Consider the following 17,273-nt stretch of genomic DNA (forward strand, 5'->3'; position numbering starts at 1 on the left):
CCCTAGTTGGCCATCAGATTCTGATATGTCTACTTCAGGATTGTTTCTTGCATGAACAACCTCCTTTTCAACTCTGCTGCTGCCATTGCCAAAATAAGACTATCACTGTTTCACATCTGGACATTTTCAGGAGTTTTCTAATGGATATTTCTGCTCCCAGAGTTCCTACAAAAAAATCATACCCAGTCACTCTTCCGCATAAACTTCACTGAAGCCCTTCTTGATTTTCACTCTTGATCATAGAACCTTTTCAGTCAAGGCTCTGACAACCGTTTTCTGCATCTCCCATCATTTCTCATTATTTATCACCACTGGATTTCTCCTGGTCATTTTTAAATAACACCATGCCTTTCAGAACTTTGTGGCTTTTGCATGTGGCGTTCCTCTGACTTAAAATGCTGCGCACACCCTTCTATTTAGGATAAATGCTTCCTAATTCTTCAAGATAGAGTCAAGTCTCCATTAGGCAGAGTCCCTCTTTGGTGCCCCAGAGCACTGCATGCTCACCTCTCCTCTCACACAAACTCTGCATTAAATTGTAATTATCAGTTTGTATAAGTGCGTCTCATTCTGGCGCTGCCATCTACCTGGGGCTCTAACAACGGCACGATGATGATGCTCTAGCTGTGCATGGGAATGTCCTCATAAAAGTTCATTAAATTAATGAATTAATTAATGAATATCAGAGAGAACCGTATTTCAGATGGAGGTTTACAATTATTGCTCAGGCTCCAACCTAGTCTATTTAACCTATAATGTAGACAGAATATGGTAGTTCAGATAAATTTGCCAAATGTTGATTCTAGAACTTTGAATGCAAAAAAGGTAATATGGCCATTTATTGAGTTAGATCTATACTGTAGGCTGGCCCAGGAAGCCAATCAAGTGTATACTATTATTTCTATAGGAAAGTACCATCTTCAGTTTTCAGGGACAAGGGAACATAACCACTCCAGAAGTGGCGGTGCCCAAGCTGCAGCCATGCAACCTGCCTGGTAAATGGGAGGGAATGGAGAGCAGAATGCCAGCGATGGCGTTTGTTTTTGCTTCACAGGGCATGGCTGCGTGGCCTTGGTGTATACTGAGAAGTTAAGCCCGTGGTTTAAGGTGTACAACTTCCCTTGCCATAATCCAGAATATGTGCAGCTGTATCAGAGAAGCAGGAGACATGGGATTCACAGAATAGCTCTTGTTTTCGGGAAATCCCTTTCTGCCCCTGCAGTCTAATGCTGTCTGTGCTATTATCTTTAAGTGTGGATATTTGTAACCCTGGTTACTGCTATTTTAAGGAGTGACTCTGAATGTTAAATTTACAGTGAAATTCTTTTTTTCTGAATAAAATTCTTCTGAATTATCTCAATAATAACATTTTTCATCTAAGCAGTCTTTTGACAAACCTGGGTTGAATGTCTACCATGTAACAGCTAATGTACTAAGCACTGAAAATAGAGATAAATGATTCCTATTCAAAGGAACAAGTAAATAGTCAATAAAAGTTTACTTTATGTGAAGTAACATAAAGAAATGACAGAGATAGACTATTTCTGTCCTCATGGAATTTATATGCTAGCAGGGAAAAAATATGTATAATTATAATGTGATTGATATACCCAATAACTGGGTGAGTTTAACCCATACAAAGGTAGCTCCTAACCCAGATGTGGGAGACACACAGGTGGGAAGAGCAGTTGTAGTTACAAGTTTAAAAATAACCACCAATTACTCTTGCCTTTTGACATTCATGAATTTGTGTAACGCCTTGACTTTATGAGTGTGGGTGGGACCTAATCCATAGACTATGGCAAAAGTGAGAGGTTATCACTTTTATGATTGTATATCGTAAAACTGTGTATTCCATCTTACTATTAGACATTCTAATGCATTCTTGACTTACACACGTTGACAAAGCGAGAAGCCGTTTTGGGCCCTCAGTCCAACAGGCCTAGAAGAACTAAACCCTGTCAACAATGATGTAAGCTTGGAGATATACACGTCCCAAGTTGAGTGCTCACAGAAGACCCCAACCCTGGATGACGCCTTAGTTACAACCTCATGACAGACCCTGAAACAGGACTCAACTAAGCAACACCTGGATTCTTGACACATAGAAATTCTTAATAATATATAGCAACAACAACAGCCAGCGGCACAGGGAGCAAGGGGCCTGCCCCGGTGAGTTGGTCGCTTTGCTCTAGTCTCCATGAATCCCTGGCCTGGGTGCGGCTTCAATCGGCCCAAGATCACCGGAGGCACATCTCCAGGTCAGTCAGCTCCCTGCAGGCAGGTGCAGTGCGGTCAGAAGGGGGGGGCGGATGCAGAGAGGGGGTCAGCGGGAGGCGGGGGCTACCCAGGCAAGCCTGTGGATTTCCTCCCAGTGTCCCCTTCAGCCTGCTCAAGGGGCGCCACCTGCTACTTCAGGGTGGCAATTGGCATCCCTCCAGGTGGGTCGAGTCCTGGGAGGCTTCCTCCATTAGACAGAAAGACAAACAAATAAATAGACAGACAGACACACTAGCCTCTTCCTCCATTTAGAAACAAACATATATCCTAACCTCCTCCTCCTCCTCCATTAGACAGGTAGACAGATACATACATAGACAGACAGACAGACAGACACACACACACACACACACACACACACACAAGCCTCCTACTACTCCTCAGGTAGGTAGAGAGACACACTAATCTCCTTTCATTAGATACTAGGTAGACAGAGTAAATAGACACTTTCACCTCTTCCATGAGATAGATAGTCAGTGAGACTGACGGATACACACACTAGCCTCTACCTTCTCCTCTTAGAGAGAGAGACACATACACAGACACACGGGCCTCCACCTTCTCCATTAGATATAGATAGAGACAAACTCACAGACACACAGACAGACACACTAGTCTTCTCCTCTGACAGACAGAAAGATAGACACTCTAGCCTCCTCCTTCTTATCAATTAGATATAGGTACATATATACATATCTGATAGACAGACAGACAGACAGACATACTAGCCTACTCCACCTCCATTTGATGCATACATACAGAGATACATACACACATTGGCCTCCTCCCTATTTAGTTACAGATAAATAGACAGACAGACCCGCACGCAAACACACAGACATACACACACTAGCCTTCTCCTCCTCCTCAATTAGGTAGGAAGCTAGATAGACACACTAAACTCGTCATGCAACGAACAGACGGACAGATAAAAAGACACACTAGCCTGCGTATAGCCCTCCAAAACATAGACAGAGACAGAGAGAGAGAGAGAGAGAGATAGGCAAAGAGGGACACATTCGAGTCGCCTCCTTCTACATTACATAAACAGACAAACACAAACAAAAACTAGTCTCTCCCCTCCTCCAATAGATAGTCAGTCAGGCGGGCAGTCAGACAGACAGACAACTACAGGCAACGTGTGGTCTGGGGACGTGGTTCGGCGACAGCGACAGGGGAATAGTGTGCCCCTGGCGAGTCAGAGAATTTTCTCCCATATCCCTAGCTGCCTTTACTGGGGGCCGCCTACGCTCAACCAAGTTCGCCACACTCAACCCTTTGAAATCAGCCTGCTCCTGGGAGCGGGCGTGTTGTTGTCACGGGAAGAGGTCAGCTGCAAAGGCAGAGGCAGCACAGCAGCAAAGGTGGATGCCTAGGCGAGTTTATCATTTTCCTCCCATCTCTCCCTCTCCTGGGCTCGGGGAGGCGTCTGATACCCCAAGTAAGCGGTATTTAATTCTCTTTGTCAGCCAGGTCCCAGGAGGCTATCCAGGTGAGCTCAGGGGTAAGGTACGTCATGGGGAGAGAACTTCCTCCGATGAGCCAATCAGTTTGCTACCATCCCCAAATGGCCTGGCCTGGGAGCGGCCTCTCCCACCCCAGGTTCACAGTAGGCATATTTCCATGTCACCCTGCGCCCCAGAGGCAGGAGCGGTGTGATCAGGGGCTGCATTGAGAAGGGGCTGCCCCAAAGAGCCAAAGTATTTGCTCAGATCGCCACCTTGGCCGATCCTAGGGTTGGTTTCTGCTACCCTAGGTACAGGAGGTGCTCATCTCTGTGTTTCCTGGCTCCCGGGAGGCAGGGGCTGGGTGGTCGGGGGCGGGGAGGGAGCGGGGCGTGGGCGGCTACAGAGAGGGTGGAAAGTGGGAGGCAGGGGCTGCCCAGGCAAGCCTGTGGATTTCCATCCACTGTCCCCCTCAGCCTGCAATGAGGGCGCCCTCTGCTGCTTCAGAGTGGCAATTGGCATCTCTCCAGGTGGCTCGAATATGGGGAGGTTTCCTCCACTACACACACAAGAGAGACAAATTGATAGATTCACTAGCCTCTTCCTCCATTTAGAAACAGCCATATATCCTAACCTCCTCGTCCTCATCCATTATATAGGAAGACAGTTACATGCATAGACAGACACACACACACACACACACACACACACACACACACACACACAAACTAGCCTCCTCCTACTCCTCAATTAAGTACCTAGAGAGACACACTAATCCCCTCCTCGATTAGATAATAGATAGACAAACTTAATAGACTCTTTCTCCTCCTCCATTCGACAGATATTCAGTGAGACTGACGGATACACACACTAGCCTCTACCTTCTCCTGCAGAGAGACAGACCGATAGACAGACACATTGGAAATCTTCTTCTTCTCCATTAGAAAATAATAGAGACAGGTTCACAGACACACAGACTGTCATACACTCTAGTTTTCTCCTCTTCTTACATACAGAGACATAGACACTCTAGTCTCCTTCTTCTCGATTAGATATAGGTACATATATTGATATCTGATAAAGAGACAGAGAGACATACTAGCTTACTCCTCCTCCATTAGATGCACACATAGACTGATAGACAGACACAGCAGCCTCCTCCCCCTTTACTTACAGATACATTGATAGACCAGCACACACACACACAAACACACACACTACCATCCTCCACATCCTCAAATAAGTAGATAGGTAGATAGACACACTAACCGACTCTTCCAACAGACACTCAAATGAAAAGACACATTAGCCTACTGGTATGCCTCCTCTAGATAGGTAGGTAGGTAGATAGATAGATAGATAGATAGATAGATAGATAGATAGATAGATACGCAGGCAAACAGAGAAGCATACTAGTCGCCTCCTCCTCCATTACATATACAGACACACACACACACAGACACACATAGACTATCCTCTCCCATCCTCCAGTAGATAGGCAGTCAGGCAGTCAGTCAGACAGACACACACACTGGAGGTGGGGTGCGGTCTGGGGACTGTGTTCAGCGGCAGCGACCGGGGACAGGAGTGCCACTAGCGAGGCATAGGATTCTCTCCCATGTCCCTAGCTGCCTTGCCTGGGGGCGGCCTCGGCTCCCCCAAATTCCACAGACTCAAACATTTGAAGTTAGCCTGCTCCTGAGAGCAGGCGTGGTAAGGACAGGGGAAGAGGTCAGCGGCAGATAAGCAGGCGGCAAAGCAGCTAAGGGGAATGCCTCGGCGAGTTGGTCATTTTCCTCCCATCTCCCCCTCTCCTGGCCTCTGGGCGGCCTCTCTTACCCCAGGTGGGCGGGATTTAATTCTCCTTGTCACCCAGGTCTAGAGAGCCTGTCGAGGTGAGCTCAGGGGAGAGGGAAGTCGTGGGGAGCGGACTGCCTCGGGTGAGCCCATCAGGTTGCTACCATCTCCAAATGGCCTGGCCTGGCCTGGCCTGGCCTGGTGGCGGCCTCTCCTGCCCCAGGTTCACAGTATGCATATTTCCATGTCAGCCTGCGCCCCGGAGGCAGGAGCGGTGTGATCAGGAGCTGCATTTAGGATAAGGGGCTGCCCCAAAGAGCCAAAGTATTTGCTCAGATCGCCCCCTTGGCCGGTCCTAGGGTTGGTTTCTGCTACCCTAGGTACACGAGGTGCTCATCTCTGTGTTTTCAGGCTCCAGGGAGGCGGGGGCGGGGTGGTCAGGGGGCGGGGCCGGGGCGGCGACAGAGAGGGCTGATATGGGAGGCAGGGGCTTCCCAGGCAAGCCTGTGGATTTCCATCCAGTGTCCCCCTCAGCCTGCAATGGGGTCGCCCTCTGCTGCTTCCGTGTGGCAATTGGCATCCCTACAGGTGGGTCGAATAGTGAGATGCTTCTTCCATTAGACAGACAGATAGAGAAATAAATAGATATACAGATTCACTAGCCTCTTCCTCCATTTAGAAACAGCCATATATCCTAACCTCCTCGTCCTCATCCTTTATATAGGAAGACTTATACATACACAGACAGACAGACAGACAGACACACACACACACACACACACACTACCATCCTCCTGTTCCTGAATAGGTAGATAGGTAGAAAGACACACTAACCTACTCTTCCAACAGACACACAAATAAAAAGACACACTAGCCTACTGCTATGCCTCCTCTAGATAGGTAGATAGGTAGATAGATAGATACGCAGGCAAACAGAGAAGCATGCTAGTCACCTCCTCCTCCATTAGACATACAGACAGGCACACATAGACAAATGACTAGCTCCCAAGGGGCAGCCCCCCCTCCTCCTGCCACCACAACTGCCACCGCTGCGGTCATCCCAGCTCCTTGACCAAATCGCACAGGCCTCCAGGGAGCAGGCTAACCTAAAGAGGTGCATCTGGGGACCCTGGGGCAGCAGAGGCCGCCCTAGGCCAGGCCACGGGGGAGATGAGAGCAAATGACTAGTTCGCAAGGAGCAGCCCCCCTCCTCCCGACACCGCCCATACCTCTGTTGCCTTAGTTCCAGCCCCCGCCCATGGTTTTATTGAAGTGCGTATACAGGGAACATATCTCAACATTTGTCATAAAAGCTATTTATGACAAATCTACAACCAGCATAACACTCTACAGTGAAAAGCTGAAAGCCTCTCTTCACTAAAATTTGACAAGGATGCCCACGCTCACCATTTCTTTTCAATAGAGTATTGAAAGTCCTAGCCATAGCAATTAGACAACAAAAAGAAATAAAAGGGATCCATTTGGAAAAGAGGTAAAATTGTCATTATATGCAGATGGCATGATGCTATATTGAGAAAACTCTAAAGGGTCCACACAAAAACTATTAGAGCTAAGAAAAGAAAGCAGCAAGGCAGCAGGACACAACAGCAACACACAGACGTCAGGGGCATTTCTTTACCTTAAAGTAATAAACACTTTTAAAATTGCATCCAAAAAAAAAAAACAAACTTAGGAATAAATCTGACCCAGCAAGTGAAAGACTTATATGCGGAGAACTACAAAACACTAAGGAAATTAAAGAGAACTTAAAGAAATGGAAAGCTATCCCAGGTTCTTGCACTGAAAGAATTAATATTGTTAAAATGGTTATCCTGCCCAGAGCAATCTACAGATTTAATGTGAACCCTATCATATCACCCAGGACATTTTTCACAAAACTGCAACAAATCATCCAAAAGTTTATAAGGAATCGCAAAAGACCTAGAATTACCAAAGCATTCCTGAAGAAAAAGATCGAAGCTGGAGGAATAACTCTCCCAGACTTCAGACAATGCTACAGAGCTACAGCCATCCATGGTGTTGGTACAAAAACAGACGTATGGACCAATGAAACAGAATAGAGAGCCCAGAAATAAACCCACAGACCTTTGGTCAACTCATCTTCGACAAAGGAGGCAAGAACATACAATGGAGTAAAGAACATACAGGTGTAGGGAAAACTGGACAGCTTCATGTACATCAATGAAGTTAGAATACTCCCTTACCCCATACACAAAAACAAATTCAAAATGGCTTAAAGACAAGACACTACACACCTCTTAGAAGAAAACATAGGCAAAACATGATCTGACATACACCTCAGCAATGTTCTCCTAGGGCAGTCTACCCAAGCAATAGAAATAAAAGCAAGAATAAACAAACAGGGCCTAAATGAACTTACAATCTTTTGTACAGCAAAGGAAACCATAAGAAAAACAAAATGACAACCTACAAAATGGTAGAAAATACTTGCAAATGTTTCGACGGGCAAAGGCTTAATTGCCAGAATGTAGAAACAGCTCACACAAGTGAACAACGAAAAAACAAACCACCCAATCCAAAAATGGGCAAAGACCTAAACAAGCATTTCTCCAATGAAGACATTCAAATAGCCACCAGGCACATGAAAAAATGCTCAGTATCACTAATTATCACAGAAATGCAAATCAAAACTACAGTGAGGTATCACCTCACACCAGTCACAACGGCCATCACTCAAAAGTCCTCAAATAACAAATGCTAGAGAGGCCATGGAGAAAAGGGACCCTCCTACACTGCTGGTGGGAATACAGTTTGGTGCAGCCACAGTGGAAAACAGTATGGAGATTCCTCAAAACTCTAAAAATAGACTTGCCAAAAACTTTTGATCTCAGGGGCAGGCCAACAAGCTCCCAAAGGCCCAGGCCTCGCCCATTATTCTGCCCCAGACCGCCTGTACCCAGGAGGGTCGGGCGGCCTGCGGTCGCCAGGCAGGCCCACCTACACAGAAAGGCCATGGCCGCAGGGCCAGTAGGAGGTGCTCCGGGGCCCATCCGGCGCCCTCCCTCCTCCCGGGGCTGCACCTTCTTTCCCAAACCCGCATAAGAGAGGCGGCCAAGATGCGGGGTTCAGTCACTACTGATGTGGGGTGGGGGGCACCACGAACCAGGCCGGGGGACCCCCAACACGCCTCAGGGTCTGAAAGGGCCACATGGCCCGGGCCTCACCCACGCACCCCTCCCTGTGCGCCTCCCCAACTGCGCAGCCCTGGCCTCACCCTCCGGCTCCCTGACCTGCGCGCCCCCACCAGCGCCCCCTTACCTGCCTGGCGGCTTGCAGCGGCGGCGAACACAAGCGGCGGCCCGGACCCCAGGCCGTGTTCCTCCTCGGGAAGCCGGTCCAGGAACACCTGGCTCCCTCCAGCTTCCACAAGCTCTGCGCCGGTTCCGTCGTCCCAGCGTGCGTGTCCATGCGCGTGCGCGCCCCTCCTCCTCCCTCCCGCAGCGGGGACACCCAGGCCGCGGCTCCTGCTGTACCGGACTTGGCAACTGAGGCCTGGAGGAGCCGGGTGTGCCCGGTGGAGGGGCAGACCCACCCCTCCGACCCACCGCCGGCCCAGGCCCGGTCCCCATCCCCAAAACGGCCCCACTCCGCCACCAACGGGTCCGGGCACCCAACTAGAACCACCACCGGCCAGGGCCAGGCCACAACCATCAGCCCCACTCCCACTGCTTGCCTCCCCCGCCACCCCACCCCCATCACTGCCCTCTCAACGCTTAATTCTGTATTTTTATAGACATAAACTTCTTAGGCCAGTGGCCTTCACGTTGGAGCACACCTCGGGGTACACAGAGACTGAGCAGGGCACGTGGGAACAGGTAATATGGGAGACAGGATTTCCAGATCTCCATTTCCCACGTGTGTTACTCCTCAAAGCAGACCCGTGACATGAGGCTGTCCTCTGTCTGCTAGCCTTTCATGCGAGCTTTTTTCACACTCGATTAAAAGCACCACCAAATCTTCATCGTCTGCACTACACTGTCCCCACAATGTAAGGACAATGATCCAATGTGAAGTATGGATGTTGATATTGGTGTAGTCAGTCTGATGAGCAGTAAACACTTCTGTAGATTAGGTGATTTCCATTTTTTTTGCTTTTAGCAAAACTGAAGGGGGACCTAATGACATTGTTTTCTGAATTTACAATAAGAGTAGTAATTAATATTATCATTATATATTATTTTTAAAATCACATAGCTATCACCAAAATAAAGTTATAGTAGTAATAGTTTATTACTTTATAAATAATACTTTATTATTGTTGTTTTTTTTTTTTGATGATAGGTCTCTGTGTGATTTTTTTTACCTCTATCTTGGAGGGGATATAGAAGAATTCTGTTACATTGTTGTAAAATATCTCTTTCTTGCCTTCTCTAGTTTTAAAACCAAAAAATTTGAAAGAACGATGATGAGTTGTCTGGCTGTGCTCCCCAAGATCTCCCTGACCTAATAAAGGCTGTCCTCCCCCTATTTCCCACATCCCCCAGCAGGCTCCAGAACTCCAGCTCCCTCGCCCACAAGATGACGAATCTCTCCCTCAAGGGCCGCTACCTATTCCTGCGCCCCTTAGGAGCCTCTGCCCCTGCATTCAGGGCTCTCCGAGCGACCAGCAGCACAGCTAGCCAGCCACAACTTCGTCCGCTCACCCTCTACCCACCTGGCCATTTATCCACAAATTACCTGTTGCTCCACTGATATACCCATTAACTGAGATGGATAGTTTATCCATCTCCCTGTCTCCTTAAGACTTACTGAAAGCATACTTGGAGATGGAGGAGGGTCTGCATTAAAAAGGGTCATGGGAAGGGAGAAATGGGGAGTTGCTGTTCAACTGGCATAGAGTTATATTCCTTTTTCAATAGAGAAAAAGTTCTGGAGATGTGTTACACAACAAGGTGAAGGTACTAACACCACCAAACTATATGTGAAGAAATGGCTAGGATGATAAATCTCACCATGTATATTTTTTACCACAATAAAAAATAAATTTTATTTTAAAGAGAGCCTCATCCCCTCTCTATGACCCAGAAGGGCTCCCTGTCCTCTCTGCGAGACTTTGAAAAAGATAACTGTGGCCTCAGGGTCAGTGTCTCTCTGAAGATTGTCCCAACTCTGCCAGGATGCATCGGAGGTAAAGAGAAGCTGAAGAGGGAAACTGATGGAGGCAGAGTGGAAACAGGGTGATGGGAGCTGAGGAACAGAGAAGGGAAGAGTCGATGACCCAGGAGAAACTCCTCTCTCCACCCTCACAGATGGTATCTTGGGCAGAATGTAACTAGGAGACAGAGGAGAAAGGCACTCACAGTGTGGCAAAGATGAGGCGGGTGAGGAGGCACAGGGCAGGGTGAAGAAGAATCGCAGCTTTACTCGGGGAAGGAGAGGAGGCTGGGATTGCCACTCGTGTCCACTTACAAGAAATCCAAAAATACATAGTACATGGCAAGACCCATTAAAAAGTCCATGCCCTTAGCCACTTATTCCCTTGGGCAGAATTTCCAGGAGTGGGATAAGTTAATAGAAACAAAATGAGGCATTTACGAAGATATTGTTTGCATCATTATCTAAAATAGCAAAGAAAAAAAAAGAAAGAAAGAAAGAAGAATCCAAGTTGCCCTGCAGGATCTTACAGTGGAGACTCTGCACCCAGGCACAAGTAATGTCTCATGAGAGCACGCAGGAAGATGCTTTCTTTAAATACTGGGAGGGCTGTCTGGTGCAAAAGGGCTTAGACATTCTATAAAATACTAAGAATTTAGCCAAGATCTATATAACGAAGACTCTTCCCACAGGCAGAGGAGGCCAAAGCTAAAGGGGGCTACCTCAATAGATGGTGAGTTCCTGTCCCTGCAGATGTTCAAACAGACACTACAGCAACCTACTAAGATGTTGCAGATAAGACTGGAGCATTGTCATGCTGAACTGTATGACCTTTAAGGTCACTTTTAATCCTGAATTGCCTTGAGTAATTATTTCTAACCATGAGGAACAGAGAAGCTGCGATGGGGGAGGTAGACCTTGAGTTGAGCTTGAAGGATGAGTGGGATTTTAAGAGAATGCATAGTAACATGCCCTGTGGGGGGCACTCCCTAGGGAAATGCATGGAGACCTGGGAGAACAGAGTGTGGACAGCTGGTACAGCTGATCACAGGGCCCAGCTAAGAGGAGAGCAAAGGACAATGTGCAACATGGCCAGTCTCTGCCCAACTCCGCTCACAGGGCAGGTGACAGAACCTGATAACCTACAAAAAGAGTCTGTAGAATCCCAAAGTGTGATACAACTGGGCAGTATTATCACACACAGTCACATCATAGCGTGGCATTCGAAATCCACAGCCCACCGCAGTGATCACTAGAGATAGGCTTGGGACAGTCCCTGACTCAGTCCACAGCAGAGGTTTCTGTATAGTTTCTTCCAGGCTGGGGTTTCCGTCCCAGGAGTACAAAGAGGGGTAGGACATGGCAGCTGCTCCATCCCTGCTCTGGAGAAAGATCCCAAGTATACACAGGAGTCGGGCCCTGCACACAGGACCCAGAGCACAGGGAACAGTGGGAAATTCATGGAACTTGGAGTCAAGAAACCTAGATTCAAGTCATGCCTGCCACGCCCTCCCTATTACCTCCAGCAAATTATTTAACCCCTTGGAGACCCATGGTCTCATCCATAAAGTGGGGATCCTAACCCTCTCCATTGATTCGAGAGGGACTATATGAAAAGTGCTTTACTAAGTTACACAAATGCTGATTGTTCCTCTATAAACTTCTCTTTATTGGCTGTGCCACAGGTCCTAGCCTGAAGTGATGGCTAATGCGAATCAGACTCTGCCTGCATTCCTCTTTCTGGGATTCTCTGACCTCAAGGCCCTGCAGGGCCCCCTGTTCTGGGTGGTGCTTCTGGTCTACCTGGTCACCTTGCTGGGCAACTCCCTGATCATCCTCCTCACATAGGTCAGCCCCGCCCTGCTGTCGCCCATGTACTTCTTCCTGCGCCACCTCTCCGTGGTGGAGATCCTCTACACCACCGACATCGTGCCCAGGACCCTGGCTGACCTGGCCTCCCCGCACCCCCAGGCCATCTCCTTCTGGGGCTGTGCAGCCCAGATGTACAACTTCATTGGCCTGAGCATCTCAGAGTGCTGCCTGCTCACAGCCATGGCCTATGACCGCTACGTCGCCATTTGCTGGCCCCTGCACTACTCCACCCTCATGAGCCGGCGGGCCTGCGCGGCCATGGTGGGCATCTCCTGGCTCATGGGCATCATCACGGCCACCACGCACTCCTCCCTCATCTTCACCCTGCCTTTCCCCAGCCGCCCAACCATCCCACACTTCCTCTGCGATATCCTGCCAGTACTGAGGTTGGCAAGTGCTGGGAAGCACAGGAGTGAGATCTCTGTGATGACAGCCACCATGGTCTTCATCATGGTCCCCTTCTCTCTGATTGTCACCTCTTATGCCCACATCCTGGGTGCCATCCTGGCAATGGCCTCCACCCAGAGCCGCCGCAAGGTCTTCTCCACCTGCTCCTCCCACCTGCTCGTGGTGTCCCTCTTCTTTGGAATGGCCAGCATCACTTACATCCGGCCCCGGGAAGGCTCCTCTGTCACCACGGACCGCATCCTCAGCCTCTTCTACACAATCATCACACCCGTGCTCAACCCCATCATCTACACCCTTCGCAAAAAGGAGGTGACAAGGGCCCTGCGGCACGTGGTGAAGAGGCAAGTCCCCTCACCCTGAAGGGACTCAGGAGTTGTCTGCTGACTCACTGTCTGCTCCTCCTCTCAGCCTTCAGGTGCTGGACTTAAACCCTAGCCTAACAGAAACCACGCAGCACCTCAAAGAGATGAGGCCTCCTCGCACAAAGTGTTGGAGTTAAAACAGATAAATGTGTATCTTATCGCCTCTCCCACACTCCAGACTCACTATCAGAGCATGAGTTATTAGAACAGGGGAGAATGGAAGGGAATACTGCCAAGGGGGAAGAGCATTTAACATCTTCTAGATAATTCTGGATCCCTGAGCAAGCTGATTGCCATGGTATACCAGCAGTCAGAGGTCCATGTCAGTCTATGAACTTGACATCCAACTAAGTGACCCACCCAGAACCCCTGGCAGAGTTTACCTGGCCCTTTGATCTAGTTTTCTCCCAGAAACACACTGCAGTCTTAGGCCCTGATGCCTTTTAGAAGAGAAGGAACTGCTACCTCCTTGAGACATTCCATGTGAATATTCTCCCCTGCTTTTCCCCATCCTTGATTTCTGACCTCATCCTTAACTGGTGATAACATGTCCAACTGGACAAGAGCATCTCTCCCTGGCTTCCCTGTCCTTCTCCCAACACGCACCATCAGCCAGATCCCCTGCGTTCCTAGACTAGGTGAAGCCCTGAGGCCGTCCTGGATAGGAACCAGAGAGTGGACACTTAACAGTCACTGTGGCCACCCAGCATTCGACCCTCCTTCAGTGTTCAGAGAATTTTCCACTTTACAAGTCCGCTGGGGAGAAAAAAATCACCTCCCTCTGTGAGCTGAGAACATTTCCAAACCCCCACGTATGGGAGCTGGTACCACCAACTGGATACACCGCTGCCTGACCTTGAGTAGCCCGGGCCCACAAGAGGCAGAGAGCAGCGCTCTCGCTCTCGCTCGCTCTCGCTCTCTCTCTCCCTGTCTCTCTGGCAATAGCAAAGAAGGCTGCAGCAGCAGCAAGTTTCTGGCACACAAGTGGCATCTGGTCCCTAGCGGCAGCACCAGTGGTTTCCTCCACTGACCCAGTTCATGTTTGGGAGTTACTCCTGGAAGCTTAGCCTCTGACATGGTCCTCAACCCTCCCAACACTGTATTTTGCTAATAAATTACTTTTCAGTATCATCATCCAGACAGCTTGCTTCTGTTGCCGTCAAAAATTCTGACTGATACCATCAGCTGGGAGGCTGGAGGCAACAGAGGGAAAACCTTAACCCTGGTGTCCTAGGAATGAAACATCTAGCCCCCGCTTAGAGAAAACAGCTCAAAGGAACCTGGGGTCAGAGAACATCCTCAGACAGCAAGACACAGAGTCAAGGAACCAAGAGCTATACAGCCCTCCTAATCTTCAGAACAAAACTGATAAGGTCCTTCCCTCATGGGGCTCCTAATCTAATGGGGGTGGCCATGGAGAGAACAGAGCGAAAACAAGCAAACCAGCAGAAACACGTAATGAGTAATTACAAAATGTGTAAACATGCACTAGAAGGTTAATGGTCGATTACAGTTCACAGGTGTTTCTGGAGGGCTTCCTGGAAGAAGTGACTCAGTGCCAGTACTTCCAACCTTCCTCCCATCATGGCACACATAGGAAGTGCTGAGATTTGAGTGACACGCCAGGGTAAACAGAAGGGGTTTTGAAGGCATCTAGACAGGACTTCATGGACAAAAATTCATTGCACTTTTTATAATACAATCATAAGAAAAATAAAATATACAGTAATGTGGAAGTTTTTAAACACTGGTTTTACATAAAAGTTACAAATAAAAATTTAAATTTTTATAAGAAACTTGAGCTTTCTTCTGCAAACATAATTTTTATACTAGGTTTTGTGTTTGAAAATTGATACAATAAACACTTCCTGATCAAGATTTTTCAAGTATTGATTTCTTAAAATAACTATGGTCATCGTGAATGAAAATTACTCACAGAAATGGGTGATAAAAAAATGTAAAACCTTTTACAAAGTCATTCGAAATTTTGCAATACTTGAAATTATATATAAATATGAATTTATATTTACTAGATCTTCCTTTTCTTTCATGGACAAAGGTAGTGTTGAAAATTCTTGTTAATAATGAAAAAGAATTTCATATCCAATCATACTTTTTCACGTCAAGTGCCTCGGTGCAGCACTGTTGGAGCGCTAACATGCAGAACGCGGGGCCGGCTTAGACACCACCACAGGGCACGTGGGCAGGCAACAGACAAGATTTGGGTCCACTATGGAGAGCTGAACTCTCAGGACACCCCTCGGACTCCCCACCCTCCGACCCCCGCAGGCCACACGCTGGGCTGTGGCACTGTGTTCCTCAGGCACGTGGAAGCCCACCTCCTCCACAGCTCCACAGGCCCCTCACCCACAGAGGGTAAGGGGACACCGGGGAGCTGGCCCCAGGAGAAGACGTGAAGGCTTCAGAGCACTTCATGGGCTGCCTCCTCCTACTGAGGCCAAGCAGTGGCTACGGCTCATTTTTCTCAGCAACCACAGGAAACTCAGAGTTTATTACCAAACCCCACTCCTTTTGGGCTTCCCCGTGAGGGTCCCAGGCAAGGCTGTTTATGACCAGATGCAGTGGGCCTGGGAGCTCCATCCATTCCAAGAGTCCACACGTGCAGAAACCAAGGCCTGAGAGGATCACTCCAATCCGTGTGGTCCCCCAGCGTGCCATGATGCACCCGCTGGAAAGCTCAAGTTCAATAACTCACTCAGAAAATAACAGTCGATTGCAGTCTCACAATTTTATATGAGACTTGTGCCAAAGACAGCAGCAAGACGGGACGGTGATGAGCACAAGGGAAAGGTCCTAATCCAGCCTGAGAGGATGGAGCAGGCTTCACGGAGGAGGAGATATCTTAGCTGAAGTCTGGATAACGGGGAGGAGTTATCCAGGGAAAGAAGTACGAAAGGGAATAGAATGTGCAACGGTCCATCAGTGACAAGGAGCATGGCACACACTCCAGGAACTGCAGGGCGATTATTACAGTTACATACATGTATGTATGTATGTGTGTGGGGGGGGGGGTGAGCAATGGGGAAGTGACAAGAGAGGAGGGAAATGCAAGCGGTGACCAAATTTGCTGGGGTTTGAAGAGGTCCAGTGAACCTCACAGCTCGCCCTTTTGGGTTCTCCACCAACGAGGAGAGTACACTGGAGTTAGAGAGCACAAGGTCAGCTTTATTACCAGGCAGGCTGAGCCGGGGGAGACGGCTTGAACCCAAGGTCAAAATGAGCTTCCTACTCCCCACATTTACCACCACCCCCAGTTACAGGCAGGGGTTCTGTACAAATTGCTGGTCACCCCAGCGGGCCTGCCCCCAGCTCACCACCTGAAGGAGAAGAGTGTGTGCAGCCTAAGGCAGGCCAGCCCGAGACAAAAGCCAAAGAGGGCTTAGGACGTGCTTTCTACAGCATCATCAGGCCGTTCACTCCTCGTCCCCTGAAGAAGTGAGTGAGGGGCTAGAGAGAAAGGCAGGAAGTGTTTCCACCCCTGTTCCCTTCTGGGAGTGGGATAAAAAAAATCCTTTCATCTCACGGAAAACCTAAGGAGCCGGGTAACAGCTGTGCTCCCACCTCCACCCAGTACAGATCACGAAGGATGTGGGGTCAGTTTAGAATCTGAAGACTCATCCTGAGTGACATGCAGAATCTCTCTCTTCCTCTTAAAAAATTTCAGCTTTTAATACAATTTGAAATTTCCATTATAATTTGTTTCTGAATGTAAGAATAACTTCATCACTCATTGTTATTGCTTTTGTTTCATATTTCATTATTTTCATCTAGATTTTCTCTTAGTTCTTTTAAAAATAAATTTGAAGATGACCAAAGCAGTTACCTTCACGTACATCCAAATCCATAAAAGTTGTTTTGGGTTTTGTTCTGTTTTTGAGCAGAGACAGGTTTATTCAGGGTCAGGCAAGGAGAACAGGTGGCTCAGCTCAGAAACCCAGTGCTCTAAAGGTGG

The 17,273-nt window shown here is 48.3% G+C and overlaps 1 protein-coding gene across 1 annotated transcript; it reads left to right on the forward strand.

Moving 5' to 3' along the window:
* Nucleotides 1-9,492: 9,492 nt before the first annotated feature.
* Nucleotides 9,493-16,029, forward strand: LOC141579343 (olfactory receptor 10P1-like). Its single transcript, XM_074374566.1, has one exon. The coding sequence runs from the start codon at nt 12,531-12,533 to the stop codon at nt 13,296-13,298; it is 768 nt and encodes a 255-aa protein (XP_074230667.1). The 5' UTR covers nt 9,493-12,530; the 3' UTR covers nt 13,299-16,029.
* Nucleotides 16,030-17,273: the final 1,244 nt, after the last annotated feature.

Source organism: Camelus bactrianus, chromosome 12, assembly GCF_048773025.1.
Source record: "Camelus bactrianus isolate YW-2024 breed Bactrian camel chromosome 12, ASM4877302v1, whole genome shotgun sequence".
Classification (NCBI taxonomy): Eukaryota; Metazoa; Chordata; class Mammalia; order Artiodactyla; family Camelidae; genus Camelus; species Camelus bactrianus.